Genomic DNA, 17,585 nt, shown 5'->3' with positions numbered 1-17,585 from the left:
ACAATGTATTGATTATTGAAAAACTTTTAATCCAATCTTATTGACAAATAAAAGCATTATCTATAAAGCTGGATTTTATATGCTAACTTGTTCAGCTATTATTTTTGATACCATTATTATGAAATAAAATTCAAAAATTCAATCTTTGAAACTTTTAACCTGAAGACAATGACCATATTATCCAGTGGCAGAACTACAATGCTGCAAAGTGAACCAGGGTCCAGAGCCTAAAGCTTAAAGGGTCTGAATGTGTCAAGTTACAACCCCATAATCCATAATCAAAACAATTGTTTTGATCATAATTGGGGTAGATTTTAAGGATTTTTTTTGAGTGATGCAAATCCCATTCTTTGTGACAGGGGATAAGATTGAGTGGGAGAGGAAGCTACATTGGAATTTTGAACAACAGCCCAAAGTAAAAGTTGTTCTGCCTCAAAATTTATCAACAACTCCAAACAAAAATTAAGGATTGTTGGTAGAAGTTGTTGATTTTTAAAATATCTTAGAGTTTATTAGTTGAAGCAACTTCTTTCAATGACTGTTTGTGGATATATGTTGTAAAATATTGAAACAACTTGCTATTATCAGAGCAGAACTTATATGGGCCTGGGGACAAAAAACAACAAAGAATAGGACCCTCTTTTTTTTTATATATGTAATGAAATGTGTAGACTGTTATTTTATTAATAAAAGGAATTTATTTTTCTGTTTATAATACAGAAAAATGCATAGTTATTGTTGTTATATAAAACAACATGAATACAATTTAGTTAACAAATTATAGAAAAATAAAATTTAGAGCTAAAAAGTTGTTCTTTTTCTATATAATGAAGTTTAAAGGCATTTTTAAACCTAACTGAATTAGACTTTTATTATAATTGTAACTTTGTAAAAATAATTGAATTATATCTTTGAAACCAGTTTAAAAAATATTTTCGTAAGTTAATTTTAGTTTGTAATATATGATAAAATATTTTATACAAATTTGTATTTAGTATTTAGCTCCAGAAGTACTTAGAAAGGAAGCTTATGACAAAGCTGTTGATTGGTGGTGTTTGGGTGCAGTTTTATATGAAATGCTGTATGGTTTAGTAAGTAGTCATTATTTTTAGTCTTTATTTATTTAATTGATTTCAATAGAATAATACAGTTTTTAAATTTACTGTTTATATTATGTGTGTATTTTAAACAAATAAATAAATATTTAAATTTATTTATTTATTTAAACTTTTAAGTTTTAATATAACATTCTAAATTTTTTTAATAATGAGTCACTGAAATATATAACAAATTTTGCTAGTTTGGAAAATGTAATTTCCACTACCTTATAGAAAACATTAAAGATTTAAAAATATTAAAAATTTACAGATCTAATAAATTAAATATCATTCTGATCATCATGTTATTGTTCTTTATTATAATTTTATTCTGATATTTCTTTTTATTAATAAAAACTAAAGCTATTTTTATGTTCTGTGTAATATTTAAAATAATTAAAAATTTTGAGTGAAAGATTAAATTTTTAACAATTTTTTGTTAAATATGAATTTTATAACATTCAAAAATATTAATAATAGTTAATAAGATCAATTTTTCCAGCCTCCTTTTTACTGCAAAGATACTATGGAAATGTATAACAATATTCTCCACAAACCATTGCGATTAAGATCTAATTCATCTCCTTCAGCTAGAAGCATACTTGAAGGGGTAAGAATATTATAAAATATATTAATGATTATGTTCCATACTAATTATTTATTATGAATTTTATATTAAAGATTGCAAAATTAAATCATTAACCATATAATAAAATCATTCTTACATGATGATAGAAAACTCATTTCTCTTGGAAATAAATATTCAATCAATAGAATGTAGGATGGTTTCCTAAATATCAATAAATGATCTCATACTGTGACGTATATGAATAAAAAATAAACCTCAGTAGATAGATTTAACATTTTGTAGACTTAATCTATCTAAATATTATTTAGATAATTTAAAAATTTTATTTTCGTACTTCTTGCTTAATTTGTAAACCAAAGTTTTGATACAATGTTCTGTTTCCAAATTTCAATTGCCTGATTCACAGCAACTCAAGTAACTACACTATTTTTGACATATTGTTTATTTTCTCACTAGTATAAATGCATTTTGAATCACAATATTTAGTGATTCAAAATGCATTTATACTAGTGAGAAAATAAACAATATGTGAAAAATAGTGTAATTAGTTGAGTTTTTGTGAGTCAGTCAATTGAAATTTGAAACAGAATATTGTACTAAAATTTTGGTTTACAAATTAAGAAAAAGGTAAGAGAATATACTCATACTCCGAATCCCTGTAAGATAATTAATATTAAGTATTTTATTTCTTGCTAGATCTTCAATAATAAAGTATCTACTTAAATTAATAATAGAAAAAAATAACATTTGTTGAAAAATATGAAATACAAAATGAAAATTATAAAATATAAGTGATAATTTTAAAATGTTTCAAATAGAAGAACATTTGCTATTAGAACAGGAATCATCATATAATATATATATATATATATATATATAAGCCATTGTTGTGTCACATCTGTAACAGTATCCACTAATGTCCCTAACCCAATACACATCCTGATTTACACCTCCTGTCCACCGAGTCGGACCCACCACGTGGCAAAGGGGGGCAGAAAAAGATGTAATGAAACTAGATTTTTGAAGTATATTATTTTTATTTATTTCAGTTACTTTGAATAAAGAATATCTTCACATTCTAATATAGAAATCATGTTTCTGTATTGATTTATTAAGATTAGTTTTTAAGATAAAGAATTGTATATATTTATATATATTAAGTGCATCAAACTTTTAAATATTACATGCTTTAAACCTTAAAATAATATGCATCAAACTTTTAAAAATTAAGCGCATTAAACTTTCATATATTAAGTGGATCAAATGTACCTCATGGGAATTTGTAAAGAACACCCACTAGGGGGCATCCCAGGCTACTAGTTGAATAGAAAAGAAAGAAATAATTCTAGAGATTTCAGAAACAATAGAGATTAATTATTAATGATTTTTGTAGATAAAAATAGTAAAATTTAAATGATACGCTTATAAATATACAATTAGTTATAGCACATTATTATGGCTGATAAGATCATGTTTTTGTTTATCAGTATAACAATTTGCCTTTTTTCCTTCTTTCTTTTTTCTACAAATTCTTAAGCCTTGGAATTAGTGCAATAGAATATATCATGATTATCTGATGTACAGTTCATTTACATGAAATATCAAATGATACAATCATCAATTGATTTTATTTTCTGTGATTTTAAATTCATATGCATTGGTGAAAGCATGTATTTAAGAAATAAATATTGTTGATAAATTGCTTAAAAAATCTATAAATTATATGTGCTTCTTCAGTTTAAAGAAATGATTAAAAGAAAATATGACTGTATAATAATGAAGATTTAAAATGTGGTCGTTTGTTATGTGATGTAATGTTGTCCGCAAAGGAAACATACAAACAAAAGAAAATTACACACGAAAATCTTCTATATTACACAATCCTTTCTTTATTCATGACGAATGGGTTCGGTTTTAAGGAATTCCAACTGTTCTTGTAAACTTTACAACATTTTAGGTGCATCGTGTAGGGTTTCTTGTTGGGTTTTCATGCAAGTCGGAAATATAATTTACACACGGAATGGTCATGTAACAATCTTCTTAGCCCAACCGTTTACATGAACCTTACTTAACAAATTCTTAAAACTACCTTAAAACTAACTTAACCTAAGGAAGTGAAAATAGAGGTTGGAAAGTGAGGAATGAATATTATGAAAACAATTATCTTTTGAACGAGATATTCAGAATTACTTTAGGTTGCAGAGAAATCAACAGAAAATCAGCAATTCTGACTCCTTTATACAGTATATGGTGACTTTTCACTTGATGTGGAGTCACTACTGTGACTCTTGATTTTTATTTGGTTGGAAAATATTTTAGGTGAAGAATCATGTAAATTTTTTAATGCTCTATTTCTGGCTTGATTTTTTTTTCTAGGTTCTGTTATCCTGTTAATAATTTGTTCTTAAGTATTTGAATGATAATATCAGTTTTGAATTTCAGATTATCAATTGATCATTTTTTGGTCTCTGAGATATTCAGTTTCATTTTAATTGCTTTGGGTGCTATTTCATTTATATTTTATATTTCTAAACTAAATTTGATGTTTTCTTTGCTGATTAGATTTGTCGTATGTGAGTTTCCAAAAGAATGGTTTTATCCATAGCATTTGTGGTTGCCTCACTAACCCATTTTTTCTAAATTCAGTGCATAAAGCATAGGAAGGACAGTGCTCCTCTTTGACATAAATCTGATATGATATTGAATATCTGATATTAAAAAAATTAAGATAAAGATAATTTTATATAAAAGAAAGAATTCTATAAAATATTTGCATGAAAAATTCCCTTCTAAACTTTAAAATCTTTTTACTAACAATAATGCCACAAATGAGATTTCATAGAATGTATATATAGAATGTAATTACGTTGTGTTTTTGCGCCACACGTATTACGCATGTCAACAACACGTAACGCGAACGCGCAATGGTTCTATTCGAAAATTTGAATATGTTCTGAAACAGTTTTAAATCTCAATAGTTAGAACCTGATGAAGACCGAGTTAACGGTCGAAAACGTTTGTTTTCAATTATTATTACTGGTTTTTAAAAGGTTGAGTGTGAATTATTCGCTTACACCAGTACAGAAGTCGAACCTTTAATGAGATTTCAGTCAATCCAGTTTGTAGTTAAGAAATTTATCTTGAAACTTCTTTGGAAAGAATTAAATGTACTTAAATTCATATTTCATATTTTTTCATAGCATTCAAATATTATCTTAATTGTTATATGATAACAATTAATTTTTTTTACTTAATAAGCTTCTCTCAAATTATTCCAGAAATTTCATATATAAGTACGTGCAGTATAAGTATCAAGTAACTATATTAATGGGAACAAACCTTGGAAAATGCCAAGTTGGTAAAATACTTCAAAAAGACAGTTAGGTATTTGTATTTCACTTAATAAAATATTGTAATTTACCCCTCATAAAATATTTCCTAATGAAGAATGTAAAAATTCCTCCACAATGGATATAAAAATTTTATTAACAATTATTTATTAAAATGCACTGCATGTATTAGTTTATATTCCTCAAAATGTTCACCTATAATACAAATATTCAAATACAGTTGTTATAGTTTTATTGCATATTGATGTATTTTTAAATGTTATTATATTTGTTAATAAATATAATTTTACTATATAATAACAGTTACTTCAAAAAGATAAAAGCAAAAGACTGGGATCAAGAGAAGACATTGAAGAAGTTAAGCTTCACGAGTTTTTTAGACCAATTAATTGGGTCGAATTGGAAGCCAAAGCTATTCCTCCGCCATTTAATCCTAACGTGGTACGAATAAATAAAAATAAAATCTATAAATTTTTATTGGACTGATTTTCTTATAAATTTTATTTATTTTAGCGAGATTGTTTTGACGTCAAGAATATCGATCCAGAATTTACGAGAGAACCTGTACCACGTAAGAAATTTTAAAATTATATAATTGCTTTTTATTAATTATTATTAAACGTTCTGTTATTTTTAAACAGAATCGGTCGGAAAAAGCCAGGGAATGAGTGCGAGCGTACAAGATGCCGATAATGCATTTGTCGGTTTTTCTTATGCCCCACCGCTAGACATGTTTTCGTGAAATATTATATTTATATTTGATTGAGTGCTATTTTCATTGTTCGATTTTTGTTACATGTTTAAAATAAACTAATGTGAATTATTATTTCTGAATAGAGTATTGCATAAATGAAATATGTTACTTTTTAAATTTAACAATAGTTATTATAAATTCGCATAGAGATGTATATTTGAAATCAGTTTGTTATACAATATCAGTTTATGTGACATTGCTAAAGATAGCATAAAATCTTGTTGAAATTTTATATAAATTATGTTATCATTGGTAAAAACAATGTAAAATTAAGAAGGAATAAAAAAATATATATTTTATTTAGTACTAATTAAAAACTGATAAGTTATATAATTGTCTGTCTGTCAGTTATCAATTTCATACTTTCAACAGATTTTGATAAAAGAACAACACTTAATCAGACTGAAAAGCTATTTTAAAAATATGATACATTTGGGTTTTGAAAAACATTTAAATCCCAACTTCTATAACTTATTTAGTATTGTTTCTCATCTTGATAATGTGTTGTAATATTATAATTTCTCTAGTATTTGTACTACAAACATGTTAATTTGCAGAAAAATTTATCAAAAAAAATTGCCATTTAAAATATTATTATTATATAAATTTTATTTATATAATATACAACTATTAGAATGATTTTTAAAGATTAAATTCTGTCATTATGTAGCTGAGCATGAATTTGAATATGAGAAATTCATAAAGAAAATATGATTATGGTATTAGAATTTTAAATTAACATTTAAAAAATGCAAAGCATTTTTTAATCAAGAAGAGAATTCCAATATTAAAATTAATCTAAATTTTATATAAATTCTCAAGATTAATTATATTAAAAAGGTATTCTTAAATAATGTAATTATATTGCCAATTAATTATTCCAACCAGCGCCAGATTAAGCCTCTAGTGGGCCCTAGACAAAATTTAAATTGGGGCCCCATTTAAATAAGTTGCTTCTAAACAAATCTTTTATAATGTGACATTAGCGTAGCTAGCATGGGTGACACCCGGTGCGGATATCGTGGTGTCACCCCAAGTCACACCGTAGTGTCACCCTTTTTAACTCTTATAAAACACTATTGAATTGTAATATCTTCGCACTCGAGCAAGTTGAACGCTATATCGAATATGCAATGTCGCAACGTATAAGTTTAGATTTAGAAAATAAATCATAATCATACGTCAGTACTACCATGAGAGGCGGCTCTAGGAATATTTGTAGATGGTGCGAGAGATCTCGTGGCGTACATTACTTCTGACGCACGGGTGGCTGTTGACCTTTTTTTTTTTTTTAGATAATGGCTAGTCGAGCGGAGCTTAGTAGGAATTGTTAAATACAGCCTTTTCTGTCCTATCGAATTTCTTAAATAATTTTTAACTCGTTTTGAAACAGAGAAATCTGCACTGAAGCCGGGCCCCTCCGAATTACGAGCCCTAGACATTTGTCTACTTTGCCTATTCAATAATCCGGCCCTGATTCCAACCATATACTTCTGCATTAGTCCAAATTAATATTAACTTAATGTCATCTCTACGTAAGAGAAGTTTGGGGAAATGAGTGGTACAAAAGCTGATGATGATGTTTCTGATTAGCTAAATCTGCATAATGTTGATTTAAATGTAAATTAATTAATGAAAATAAGTTTTTGTTACTTAATCTGCCAATGAACAAAATGTTGAATATAAATAAATAAAATAAAAATACTGTGTATATAATATATTGTTGAAATGCAATTTAGAAATAACCATACATTGCACATTGTGTGCATCATTATCTTCTTAGATGAGATTCTCGTTTATCAATTTATGTATAACCACAATCAAATATTTGAATGATTTAATAGTAGAAATCAGAATTAAAAATTTTGGATTAATAAGCATTTATAAGACTTCATATTTTATTAATTTTGTGTGTTAAATAGTAAGTTATAGTTGTAAACCTCTGAAGATTATTGGCAAAAAAAAAAAAATCTTTTTCTAATGTTTATGTAAAGAATTTGTGACTTACGTATATGTGAGGAACCAGGTTTGATGAAGGTAAATGATTGAACGATTTAACGGCTACGGGATGGTAAATTCCGCCCACACTGTCACTGGATGGCTTATCGTTAAAAATATAAATTAAGATCGTTAAAGCTTAATCTAATTGGGACCTGACACCAGATAAGAAAGGATTATTTGCATCTTACCTCGTGATATAAAAATATAAAATATCTCTAAAAAGGCGGGCTAATTTATATGAGTGAGGAGGTTGTGAGTACGTTGATAGGAGTCCTTTTAAAGAATTAGAGCCAAGTCAACTTAACAATTAAATAACTAATTTAATAGATAGTATAACAAGGATTACAATAAACAAAAAGGAATAACAAAATCCAGCTAGTATTCGACATTAAATTTATGGTATTCTTCCCTATAATCGAGAGAGCGTTTACAATAATAATTAATAATACCTCTTTAATGATTTCATTTTCCAGACTTGCATAGGCAAAAGTTAGAGGAGATCAGGCACAAAATATAAGTTTGATGATTGTATGTTTAATCCACCAAGTTTGGCACGTAAACTCCTTTTATACAAAAATTCTCCTCCAATGGAAATTAAGAATTTGGACCATCTCACTAGATGTCAAGATGAGTCTTACTTAGTCATCTATTTAGTCATAGGAGAGAGAATGATCTCTCTCAGGAACTAAGAGTCAAAAAGGAAACGTTTGTTCCCTATTCTCCTCGATGTTATTAGATTTTATAAAATGATTAAAATATTATATTAATTCTTTAAAATCTTATTAAAAATACAAATATCCCTTCAGAATCTCACATGTATGGTGGTTATAATTAAACCAACCCTATTCAGACCTCTCTAGAACCCATTCTGCTTATCGGATTTTAATGAAACATGGTATATACGTCATATAGACCATGGGGAAGAGATTGCTGCAATGAAAAAAATTATTGCCAGATGACGCTTTTCACTAAATCCTTGGAAAGAAGGCAGACCTACTAAAAAGGACTGTATTCAAAGCCATCATTCTTTGAAAATCTCACTTCTGAAGGTTCTAAATGATCTGTCACAAGTGCACGTTACTGTGAACTTCAACAGCAAGTCATTCCTGTCTTACAGGAATGACTTGCAGGCAATGTTTACAGACCACTTTCTTCATGAAAGATGGAGCAGCATTCCCACATTGGATGACAAGTCAAAGAACTGCTTCGGGTTAACTTTGGCAAGAATCGCGAAATATCCAGAGCTTCTCAGGATACCTTGCCTCCCTCATTCACCAGACTTAAATCTGATTTCTGGTTGTGGGAATTTCTAAAAGATCATATTTATGGAGGCAGGATTAGGACTCTGCCTGAATTGAAAGCCAGCATTACATACCATGTTGCTGAAGTTTCTGGAGACTTTCTTCACATTACCATTGAACATGATGTAATGCACTTTGAACACGTAATTAATGTTAATGGAACATACCACATTTTCACTTGGTGGTTGAATTTTGAACTATTTTTTTATTGTAGAAATTTCTTCTCCATGGTCTATATAATGTATATACCAAGTTTCATGAAAATGCAAAAAGCAGAACAGGCTCTAGAGGGTTGTGAATAGGTCAGTTTAACTATAACCATCATGTACTGTACACTAATAACAAATAAGAAGAATGATGACTGTTCAAAAATAATATTAGTAATCAAGTTTTTTCAGCTGTAATATTTTTAATTGAATTATACTTTAATTTGAAAAATGATGATGGTATAAGTTGACTGTATCAAATGGCCAATCAGATGGCCATTTGATGATGTTTTAACTTACTGTTGTGGGAATAATGTTGAAATACACTCTAGTTTTTTTTTTTTTTTAAAGGAAACTGAAAAATATGGATGCACATTTTGATTTCAAATTTATCATGGACGGCACTGACTAAAACGCAGTTTCTCATCTATCAAGTGTGCCATTGACATCATTACAGCTCAACTTTTCTTGCAAGTGATAAAACTGGTCAGTTATACAGCCACAATATGTATTGACAAAACACAAATTGAGTGAATTTTTAAAGTTGATGCATTGATAAAAATTTTTTTATTGATTTAATTGTAGTCTGTCATAGTAATAAAGAAATTGAATAAATCTGACTACTCTTGTTCCAAATAATTACTTGAATACAATAATAACTTGTACTTAAGTCATTATTGTATTCATTCTTTCACTTTGCTAAGTAAATTACATAAATTATTTAAATGAAGAAAATAAATTAAATGTTTATTCAGTTGAAATTTATTCTATTGTGAAATATAAGTCACTTCCTGAATGACTATATTTTCTGTAGTTATTTATTGTATGTCATTTCCTCTGGAGATGTAAAATATAGCAAACTTTATTTTAATTTCAACTATCTGCTTCAATAGTTCTTTTCTTGTACTGCAGTTAAACAATTTTCATTCTCTTGATTTGTCAATTCTTTAAAATACAATTTAAAAATCTAAAGTAGAAATAGTGTATTCATTTATTTAAAATCCATATGACAGTTGTTTGCATAATTCAGTACTGTTTCATTATATATGATACCAAATTTGGAAATTTAATAGTTTAAGCTTAAAACACAATGCTCTATTAATACCTGAATTACCTAATGCACGTTTTAGCAGTGGCATTTTAAAAAAGTATGTTAATGTTTCTGTTAACCCACTGGTTTTGAATAAAGCAAAGAAAAAAAATATTTTGCATAATTTTAAATAAAAATTACATATGCTAATTTCATATAAATAATTTCACCTTATTAAATAATATATTTCATTATATATTTTAATGGAAAAAATTTTGAATAAGTCAAATAACCATTACTAAAATCACAATTGTTTGCTTATAAGACAGCTGTTTTTCAGAAGCACTTTTAAGAAAAAATTGTTGAAAATAATTGTAGCATCTAATCATATAGCAATTGAAACAAATTTAGAGAATTATTGTGTAAAACAATTACTTATCAAGGAAAAAAAATATAAATTATAATAATAGTTTCAACCTTTATCATCATCATCGGAGCAAACGTCTGCTTAAATTATTTCTGAAATCTCCCGTATTTGAATCAGAAATATTCAAACAAAAAATCATCAGTAACTACCATCAAAGGCATTACTAACACATATGCTTCTTAAATGACTTAATCATCCCCAGATTTTATTGCATTTTATGAGATTTTAACCCATTCACACTTCTGAAATTTCAATCTTTGGTGTGTCTTAAAATCAGTGTATTAGAAAAAAAATATCTTATACATTGGCAAATATGCTAATTGCAAACATTGGAATTAACAAATGTCTTAATGTATTATTAAGATTAATTTGCTCTTTTTACAAAATGGATAAAACTGATAGTTTAAGCTAAAATATTAGATATAAGACCTGTCCATTAACAATTTTCTGTGTTGTTTCAATTTCAAAATAACAGATTTATTTTCACTTAAAAATGATTCAATGCCAAATTTTTGTAAAATAGTAATAAAACAAAATTTTTTTATTTATTGATCGTTCAAAAATGTTACAAAATGCAGCAGAACTTTAGTCTCTTCCTTCTTTTTAATCTAATTACTCCTACAAGATAAATGGACAACTAAAATAAAATGCACATGTTTTAATATAAATTAATTATACAAATACTGTATAAACTGAAAAGGGAATTTTTTTTTTTTTTAAATGAAATCAAAAGCTGCTAATCATCATTATTAAAACATTTATTGTAAAAATTCTTTCATACACTTGAATTATTGATATAAGAAACTTGATTTGATTTGGAAAAAATATGGCTTTTAACTATATCATTGGACTTAAGTACAGATCACCACGGCTAAATTACCCTTTCTTAAGGTCAAACTCTGGCCATGTCACATTGGCATAAATTTCAAGAATTAATTGAGTAATCTCTTATAAAGGCATCACAAAAAATTAAGCATTTTTAAGGTTTTTGATTTATTTATAATCTTATCTTTATATATATCTTTATTAAATAAGAATTTAACATTACAAATATACTTTGTTATTGAGTAAATCATCATTTAAAATCAAAACTGTTTCATAAAATTCTACAAAGCATAAACTATTAATTTTAATAATACTGTCTTGTTCGTTTAAATGCATCGTAATCTTACTTCTATAACAATCAACTATTTGAATATACATTAATATTATAATTTTAATAAAATTAAAAATAGTTGCTAAGATATAATTTTCAAGAGTTACTTTATTCTAAAGAAATAATTATTAAAACATATATTGTAATAAATGCATAATTTTACATTCAAAATATAGATTTCAGAATTAAACATTTTTCTAAAATATTTTACATTAGTTCACTAAATAAAACTTTTGTCACGAATGCTCTATAGATCTTTGCAATAAATGAGCAAAGCGTTTTGTGATGATCATGGACGTGTCGATGAAACGTTCCACGCAATTTGTCAGACAGGCTTCCGTCCGTCCGTCGAGTTTTGGTCCGGGTTTGTCGATACATTTATCCCAACAGACGTCGGTCAGATTATGCACCTGTAGAATATTAAGATAATATTTATCTCCTAATTGATTAAAAATTACATATAAAGACAATTATTTAATTTACAAAAAGTTTCTTAAAATTGTGTTATTATAATTTCTAAACTTATTCCAATTAATTCTACAAAACCGAATATAAAAACAGATATAACGATACGACCCGAACAGATAAGTTTCAAGTACGTAGTTCACAAATATCTTATTTTTTTGCCATAAATTGCTTGTTTCTATATAGGTTTTTAAGTTTTCAGAAAACTATAATTTACATTTTAAATGAAATGTTCAGAATTTTATTTTCAAATAAATTGTCAATTAATTAATATTATTACTATTACTACAACTACTAAATATTAAAATTATAAATTACAATCCAATTTATAATTATTAGATATATTGCAGTAAATCTGAAATGTAGTTCTTTATAATAATTTAACAGAAAAATTAGAAGATAAAAAATGCAGTGCATAAAATTCTATAAATACTTTCACTTAAACCAGAAATAATCAATTGGGTTAATGTTACCTATGGTTCCAAAATGGAGGCTCGTCTCTGATTCCAGCAAATAGAAGAAAGGAAACAGTGGGGATGCACGTTCTAACCTATTCTAATAATTTTGTTGGTAATAATTATGGTTATTAGAATAGGTTAGGTTAGAAAGTGCATCCCCACTGTTTCCTTTCTTCTATTTGCTGGAATCAGAGACGAGCCGCCATTTTGGAACCATACGTAACATTAACTATAAAGGGACAGAATAGTATCAAACAATATCTGTATTAGGAAACTGTGCTGCATATGTAGACAATACACATACATGCATTATTTACTAGCACTTAATAAATGCCTTAAGTTCTACTTAATATTGACAATTTCTTTCATTATATGTCAAGACTTGGTAGTATCCTCTTCTCAAAACAATGTTTATTAAAAGACTAAAACAATTATAAACAATTACCATGCTTTGTAAAGATTACTTTTAGGTGATAACCAAGTAACTTCTACTACTCATTTCGAATTTAAAAAAAATATATTATTAATTTATAAAATATCGACAGTAAGGACAGCATACACTTGGAAAGACATATCATCCTAATAAGACATATTAATATCGAGAAATACGAATAATAATTCAAAATTCTTTAGCAACACATCAAAACTCGCTGCTTTTCCACCGCCATTTAATGTAATTATTAATTGTTAACACGTAAAGATTTAATATAACACGCACTTGAGCTTGAAATTGAACTTTCTGTTCTGTAATAAGCAGAAACTCCTGTAATTCCTTGTCGGTGGACGAAGACGGTAAATTTGAAGAATCGAAACTCATTTTCTCCTATCTTCCACGTGATAACATTCACTCCAATGTTTCTGCCAAATGCCGGCTGTGCCAAATTCCGTTAAATAAAAAGTAGCATCTGGTATTAATAAATCGAAATATTAATTTATTTATTTTAAATTAAAAAATTTTTACATCCTGCCAAAGAAAAAATTTCGTTTATCTAATTTTAATAAATAAGAAACGTGCGTGAATCTTAAGGTATACTTATATCTTTCACTTGGGAAACCCAGGAACGATTCTGAACGACCCACGATGCACTTCATAAAAAGCCATCTTAGTACTCCTAGGCCACAAAATACTTTCCAGGGGGACAAAGCTTAAAAACAAATAATTACATCAATAAAGTTTATTTTAATTATTTAATTATTGAGTTTTTTCATCTGTAGATTATAAAATATTGCAGTATTGCATCAAAGCATTCATAGTCACAGATGTAAGGTTACATATCTCAATCATTTATTACCAGTGGTGATATTCAAAATAGTTAACAAAGGGTTCGCTAGCAGAAAATTTTTCCCTGACAATTACCGACAAATGAAATGGAAGTTTTGGCTAGAAATAAATACAATACCTTTTCTTGCGATATATCTAGTAATCAGTGGCGTATTTGGAACGTAACGAGCCCTGGGCGAAGACCAGGTAACAATAGTATATTAGTGCTGTCGACCTTTTTTTTTTAGGCAGAGAAATTTTTCACCCCGAATGGCACTGCTGATAATAATAGACAGATGTCATTATTTCTCGAAATACAATATCTTTTTTATTTCGCTGTCCATGGCCCGACACGTGTTCCACAGCCATCTTGTATTATCTCGCGCGCGTGAAATTGTGGGATCTCTCTTATGACTGGATCTAGTTTCAAGAACTCTCTTGAATCGATCGCGATTAAACCTCGTTTCGGTCGAGATTGAAACGGTCGAGAGAGATCGCACCAAGACATAGTCCCCGACCTTGCTCACAATCTAGATTGAAATACTCGGTGCAAACGGGGTGTAAGGCTCTAGTTTAGTAGTATTACAGAGTATAATACGTATATTTTAATATATTTAAAAAAAACAAAACAAAACTACTGAGAAATGTTCCGTGTGTTTAACAAGGTTCGGAAAACTGAAAATTTTAACAACGGGTTTGGCCGAACCTGTGCGAACCCGCTGAATATCATCACTGTTTATTACGATTATAATTTGTGAAATTTTTTACTCGATCCCAGGAGAAGCAAGTGATCCATTCCCCCTCTCTGTGGACGCCCGTACCCATAGAACAGAAAGGGTTAGGAAAAAACCGCCTCAGCCACCCGCCCGTCAATTACAATATTGTGTGAAACAATTTACTTAAAGCTTCTTCTTCGTGATCAGTGGCGGCCCATCATAAAGACAAAAAAAGACGACGTCCAGGACCTCGCAAATTTCAATGTATATCTTAATATTAAAATAATCAAATTGGTAATTATTCAAAATAGACGGCCGGATGGTCGAGCGGTCAAGGCAACAGCCTACCAGTGGCGTGCCGTCATTGGAAAGTCCTGTCAGTGGCGTTCTGTCCTTTAGAAATTACATATTGCGCGATTATTTTCATATTTTAAAGTACTTTGAATTAATTAAAATTAATATTTTATTATAACCGCATTATTTTTCTTATTATTACAAATTTCTATACTACATTTGAAGAAAACGATAAGATTGCTATTGTGTATTCGAATATTATTTGAATACACAATAGCAATCTTATCGTTTTCTTGATATAATAATTGATTGGTTAATTTTTGTTTAATACATTGCTTAAGTTTGATATTAATGTTACGAGAACGTATGATTAAAAAAAGTTTCATATTATATGTGTGTTATTGTCGATTCCTATGGAAATTCCATAACTATGAACATTTTTTATTGTTGCATTAACAATAAGTGTTAATAATATTCAAAAAGTATTGGCGTATTTTCGAAGCGATTCTTTTATTGAAAAATGAATTTTTTAAGTAAGTCAATCAATTAGTTTTATATATATACATAATTAAAGAATTATTTATCGGTATGCGAATGATGTATATTAAAAAATTGTATTAATCGTAATTTTTTAACGAAAGGTTTAAAATAATCAATGAAAATATTGATATTATATAGCACAATATGATATTGCCGCGACTCATTTCTCCCACCGTGGCATTCCTAGTCCGGTGGTCAGCATGGTCGCCTATCAAATGGGAGGTTTCCGGTTCAAGCCCCTTGCTGTAATTCTTTTTTGGGGTATACGTTCGCCCGGGCTGAGAACAAATGTAAATCCGTATCATTTACATATGGAAACCCCTGTCCTCACGCGGATATAAGCGCGAGCGTCTACGCGACATTTTGGTGGAGACGCCGAGTAACACACAGTATGACGACCGCATACCATCCGCAGACCAACGGCTTAACCGAACGCTTCAACAAGACATTAACTGATATGATGTCGATGTATGTTGGTGTTGAGCAGAAAGACTGGGACTCAGTGTTGCCCTTCGTCACTTTCGCATATAATACTGCAAAGCAGGACGTTACTGGATTCACTCCATTCTATTTACTCCACGGACGTGAAGCCGAGACAACAATGGACACGTTATTCCCATATCAAGCCAACGATCAACCCGACGATTACCTGGGGCATTTAGTCACAACGGCCGAGGAGTCGCGACAATTAGCTCGCGTACGTACATTGATGGCCCAGCAGAAAGATCGAGGACAATATGACGCTGCCCATCGGCCCGTATCCTATCACCCTGGTGATCTTGTGTGGATATTTACACCGGTGCGCAAGGTGGGTCTGTCTGAAAAGCTCCTTAAAAAAGTGAAAAAGCAAATTATGTATTCACTATGGGTAAGTCCACACTGACAGCAAATTACCAGAAAATGTATAAAAGCAGAGCAACTAATACATAACACTGATGCCATTTTCATGATTTTTCCCATTTAGCAAATTGTTTCACCAGTCCGACAAGTTGAAACTTTTCACTTATATTGTGAACCAATTTTGCTAATTAAAACATTGCTTTTCAGTTTCTCATTCATTTTCATCATTTGCTGTCAGTGAGCTAATATTTAGGATACAATTAGAAAATTTACAAAGAGTTCTCAAAAGAGACAATATATTAAAATGTTTGTCTTCTCTTTTCTACACACCTCAGGAAAAACCACAAGAAAGGACAACTCTGCCACGAGACATTTCCAAAGGTGCATAGAAAGGATAAGACCAAAAGACATTTTTAATATATTGTCTCTTTTGAGAATTTTTTTTGTAGATGTTCTGTTTATAATTTTTGTCCTGACCATTTTATCAGACTTTCAGAATGGCTCTTCATTCTTTTATGTGACTGGAGATGGTCAGAGAGGAGTTCAGCAGGAGACAACTGATGTCACCTTCTGCTGAACCTTCTGTTGATGATTAGAAGTTATTATAACAATCTCTAGAAACTATTTTTTGATCTCTAATCCTGTAAGGTAACATTTAAATGCTCTTTCAAATGCTAAATTGTAATATGTTGTCTAGATATTGGGGAGGTTACATCACATCAGATTTATGTCTAATCTTGACACTACTGAATTTGTTGTTAAGATAATCTTTAATTAGGAGAGTCAGAGTCATGTTTAGTAATAAATAGGAAATGTAATTGGCTATTTGGTACAATGAAAAATTGTTCTGAGTGTTTTTAAAAGTGTTCTGAGTCAGCAAAATTTTCTGGTAATGTTTAAAATGGTGAAAGTAAAAAATGATTACTTATTCATAGTAACTATAATTTTAAATTATTGTTATAAAATAGATATATTTATACCAATATATACAGCTATATTACAAATGAGTAGGTTAAATTACTAATGATGCCACAGAAAAATCTAGATCATTAGCGGGTCTTAGCTTTAAAAAATACTGTATTCTATCTAAACATTTCAAA

At 28.9% G+C, this 17,585-nt stretch overlaps 2 protein-coding genes across 3 annotated transcripts in view; one reads left to right on the top strand and one right to left on the bottom strand.

Annotated features, from left to right (window-relative positions):
- The window catches only part of LOC136985243 (serine/threonine-protein kinase Sgk2-like), a 41,947-nt gene extending 35,928 nt beyond the window's left edge, over positions 1 to 6,019 (top strand). The window contains exons 12-16 of one of the 2 annotated variants that reach the window (XM_067282496.1): positions 996 to 1,091; positions 1,600 to 1,707; positions 5,340 to 5,477; positions 5,550 to 5,607; positions 5,678 to 6,019. In XM_067282496.1, the coding sequence (XP_067138597.1) occupies positions 996 to 1,091; positions 1,600 to 1,707; positions 5,340 to 5,477; positions 5,550 to 5,607; positions 5,678 to 5,778 (501 nt within the window). In that variant the 3' untranslated portion in view covers positions 5,779 to 6,019. The remainder of the gene's footprint in view (positions 1 to 995; positions 1,092 to 1,599; positions 1,708 to 5,339; positions 5,478 to 5,549; positions 5,608 to 5,677) is intronic. The other variant, XM_067282495.1, reaches the window with a different exon arrangement.
- A 5,476-nt stretch (positions 6,020 to 11,495) lies between these two features.
- Positions 11,496 to 13,733, bottom strand: Tim8 (translocase of inner membrane 8). The gene is made up of 2 exons (XM_067282469.1): positions 13,553 to 13,733; positions 11,496 to 12,321 (listed from the first exon to the last, which is right to left on the bottom strand). Exons 1-2 carry the CDS (start codon positions 13,649 to 13,651, stop codon positions 12,148 to 12,150), a joined length of 273 nt encoding a protein of 90 aa, XP_067138570.1. The 5' UTR covers positions 13,652 to 13,733; the 3' UTR covers positions 11,496 to 12,147.
- Positions 13,734 to 17,585: the final 3,852 nt, after the last annotated feature.

The sequence above is a fragment of the Centruroides vittatus genome, unplaced genomic scaffold (genome assembly GCF_030686945.1).
Source record: "Centruroides vittatus isolate TY-2023 unplaced genomic scaffold, ASM3068694v2 contig_956, whole genome shotgun sequence".
NCBI lineage: Eukaryota > Metazoa > Arthropoda > Arachnida > Scorpiones > Buthidae > Centruroides > Centruroides vittatus.
Note: the sequence above shows the minus strand (reverse complement) of the source record. Positions and strands in the feature narration are given on the sequence as shown.

Coding starts and splice junctions, on each gene's coding strand:
- Tim8 (XM_067282469.1), bottom strand. CDS start 13,651: ATGAGTTTCGATTCTTCAAATTTACCGTCTTCGTCCACCGACAAGGAA. Junction 12,322..13,552: donor AAGTTCAATTTCAAGCTCAA/GTGCGTGTTATA, acceptor AATATTCTACAG/GTGCATAATCTGACCGACGT.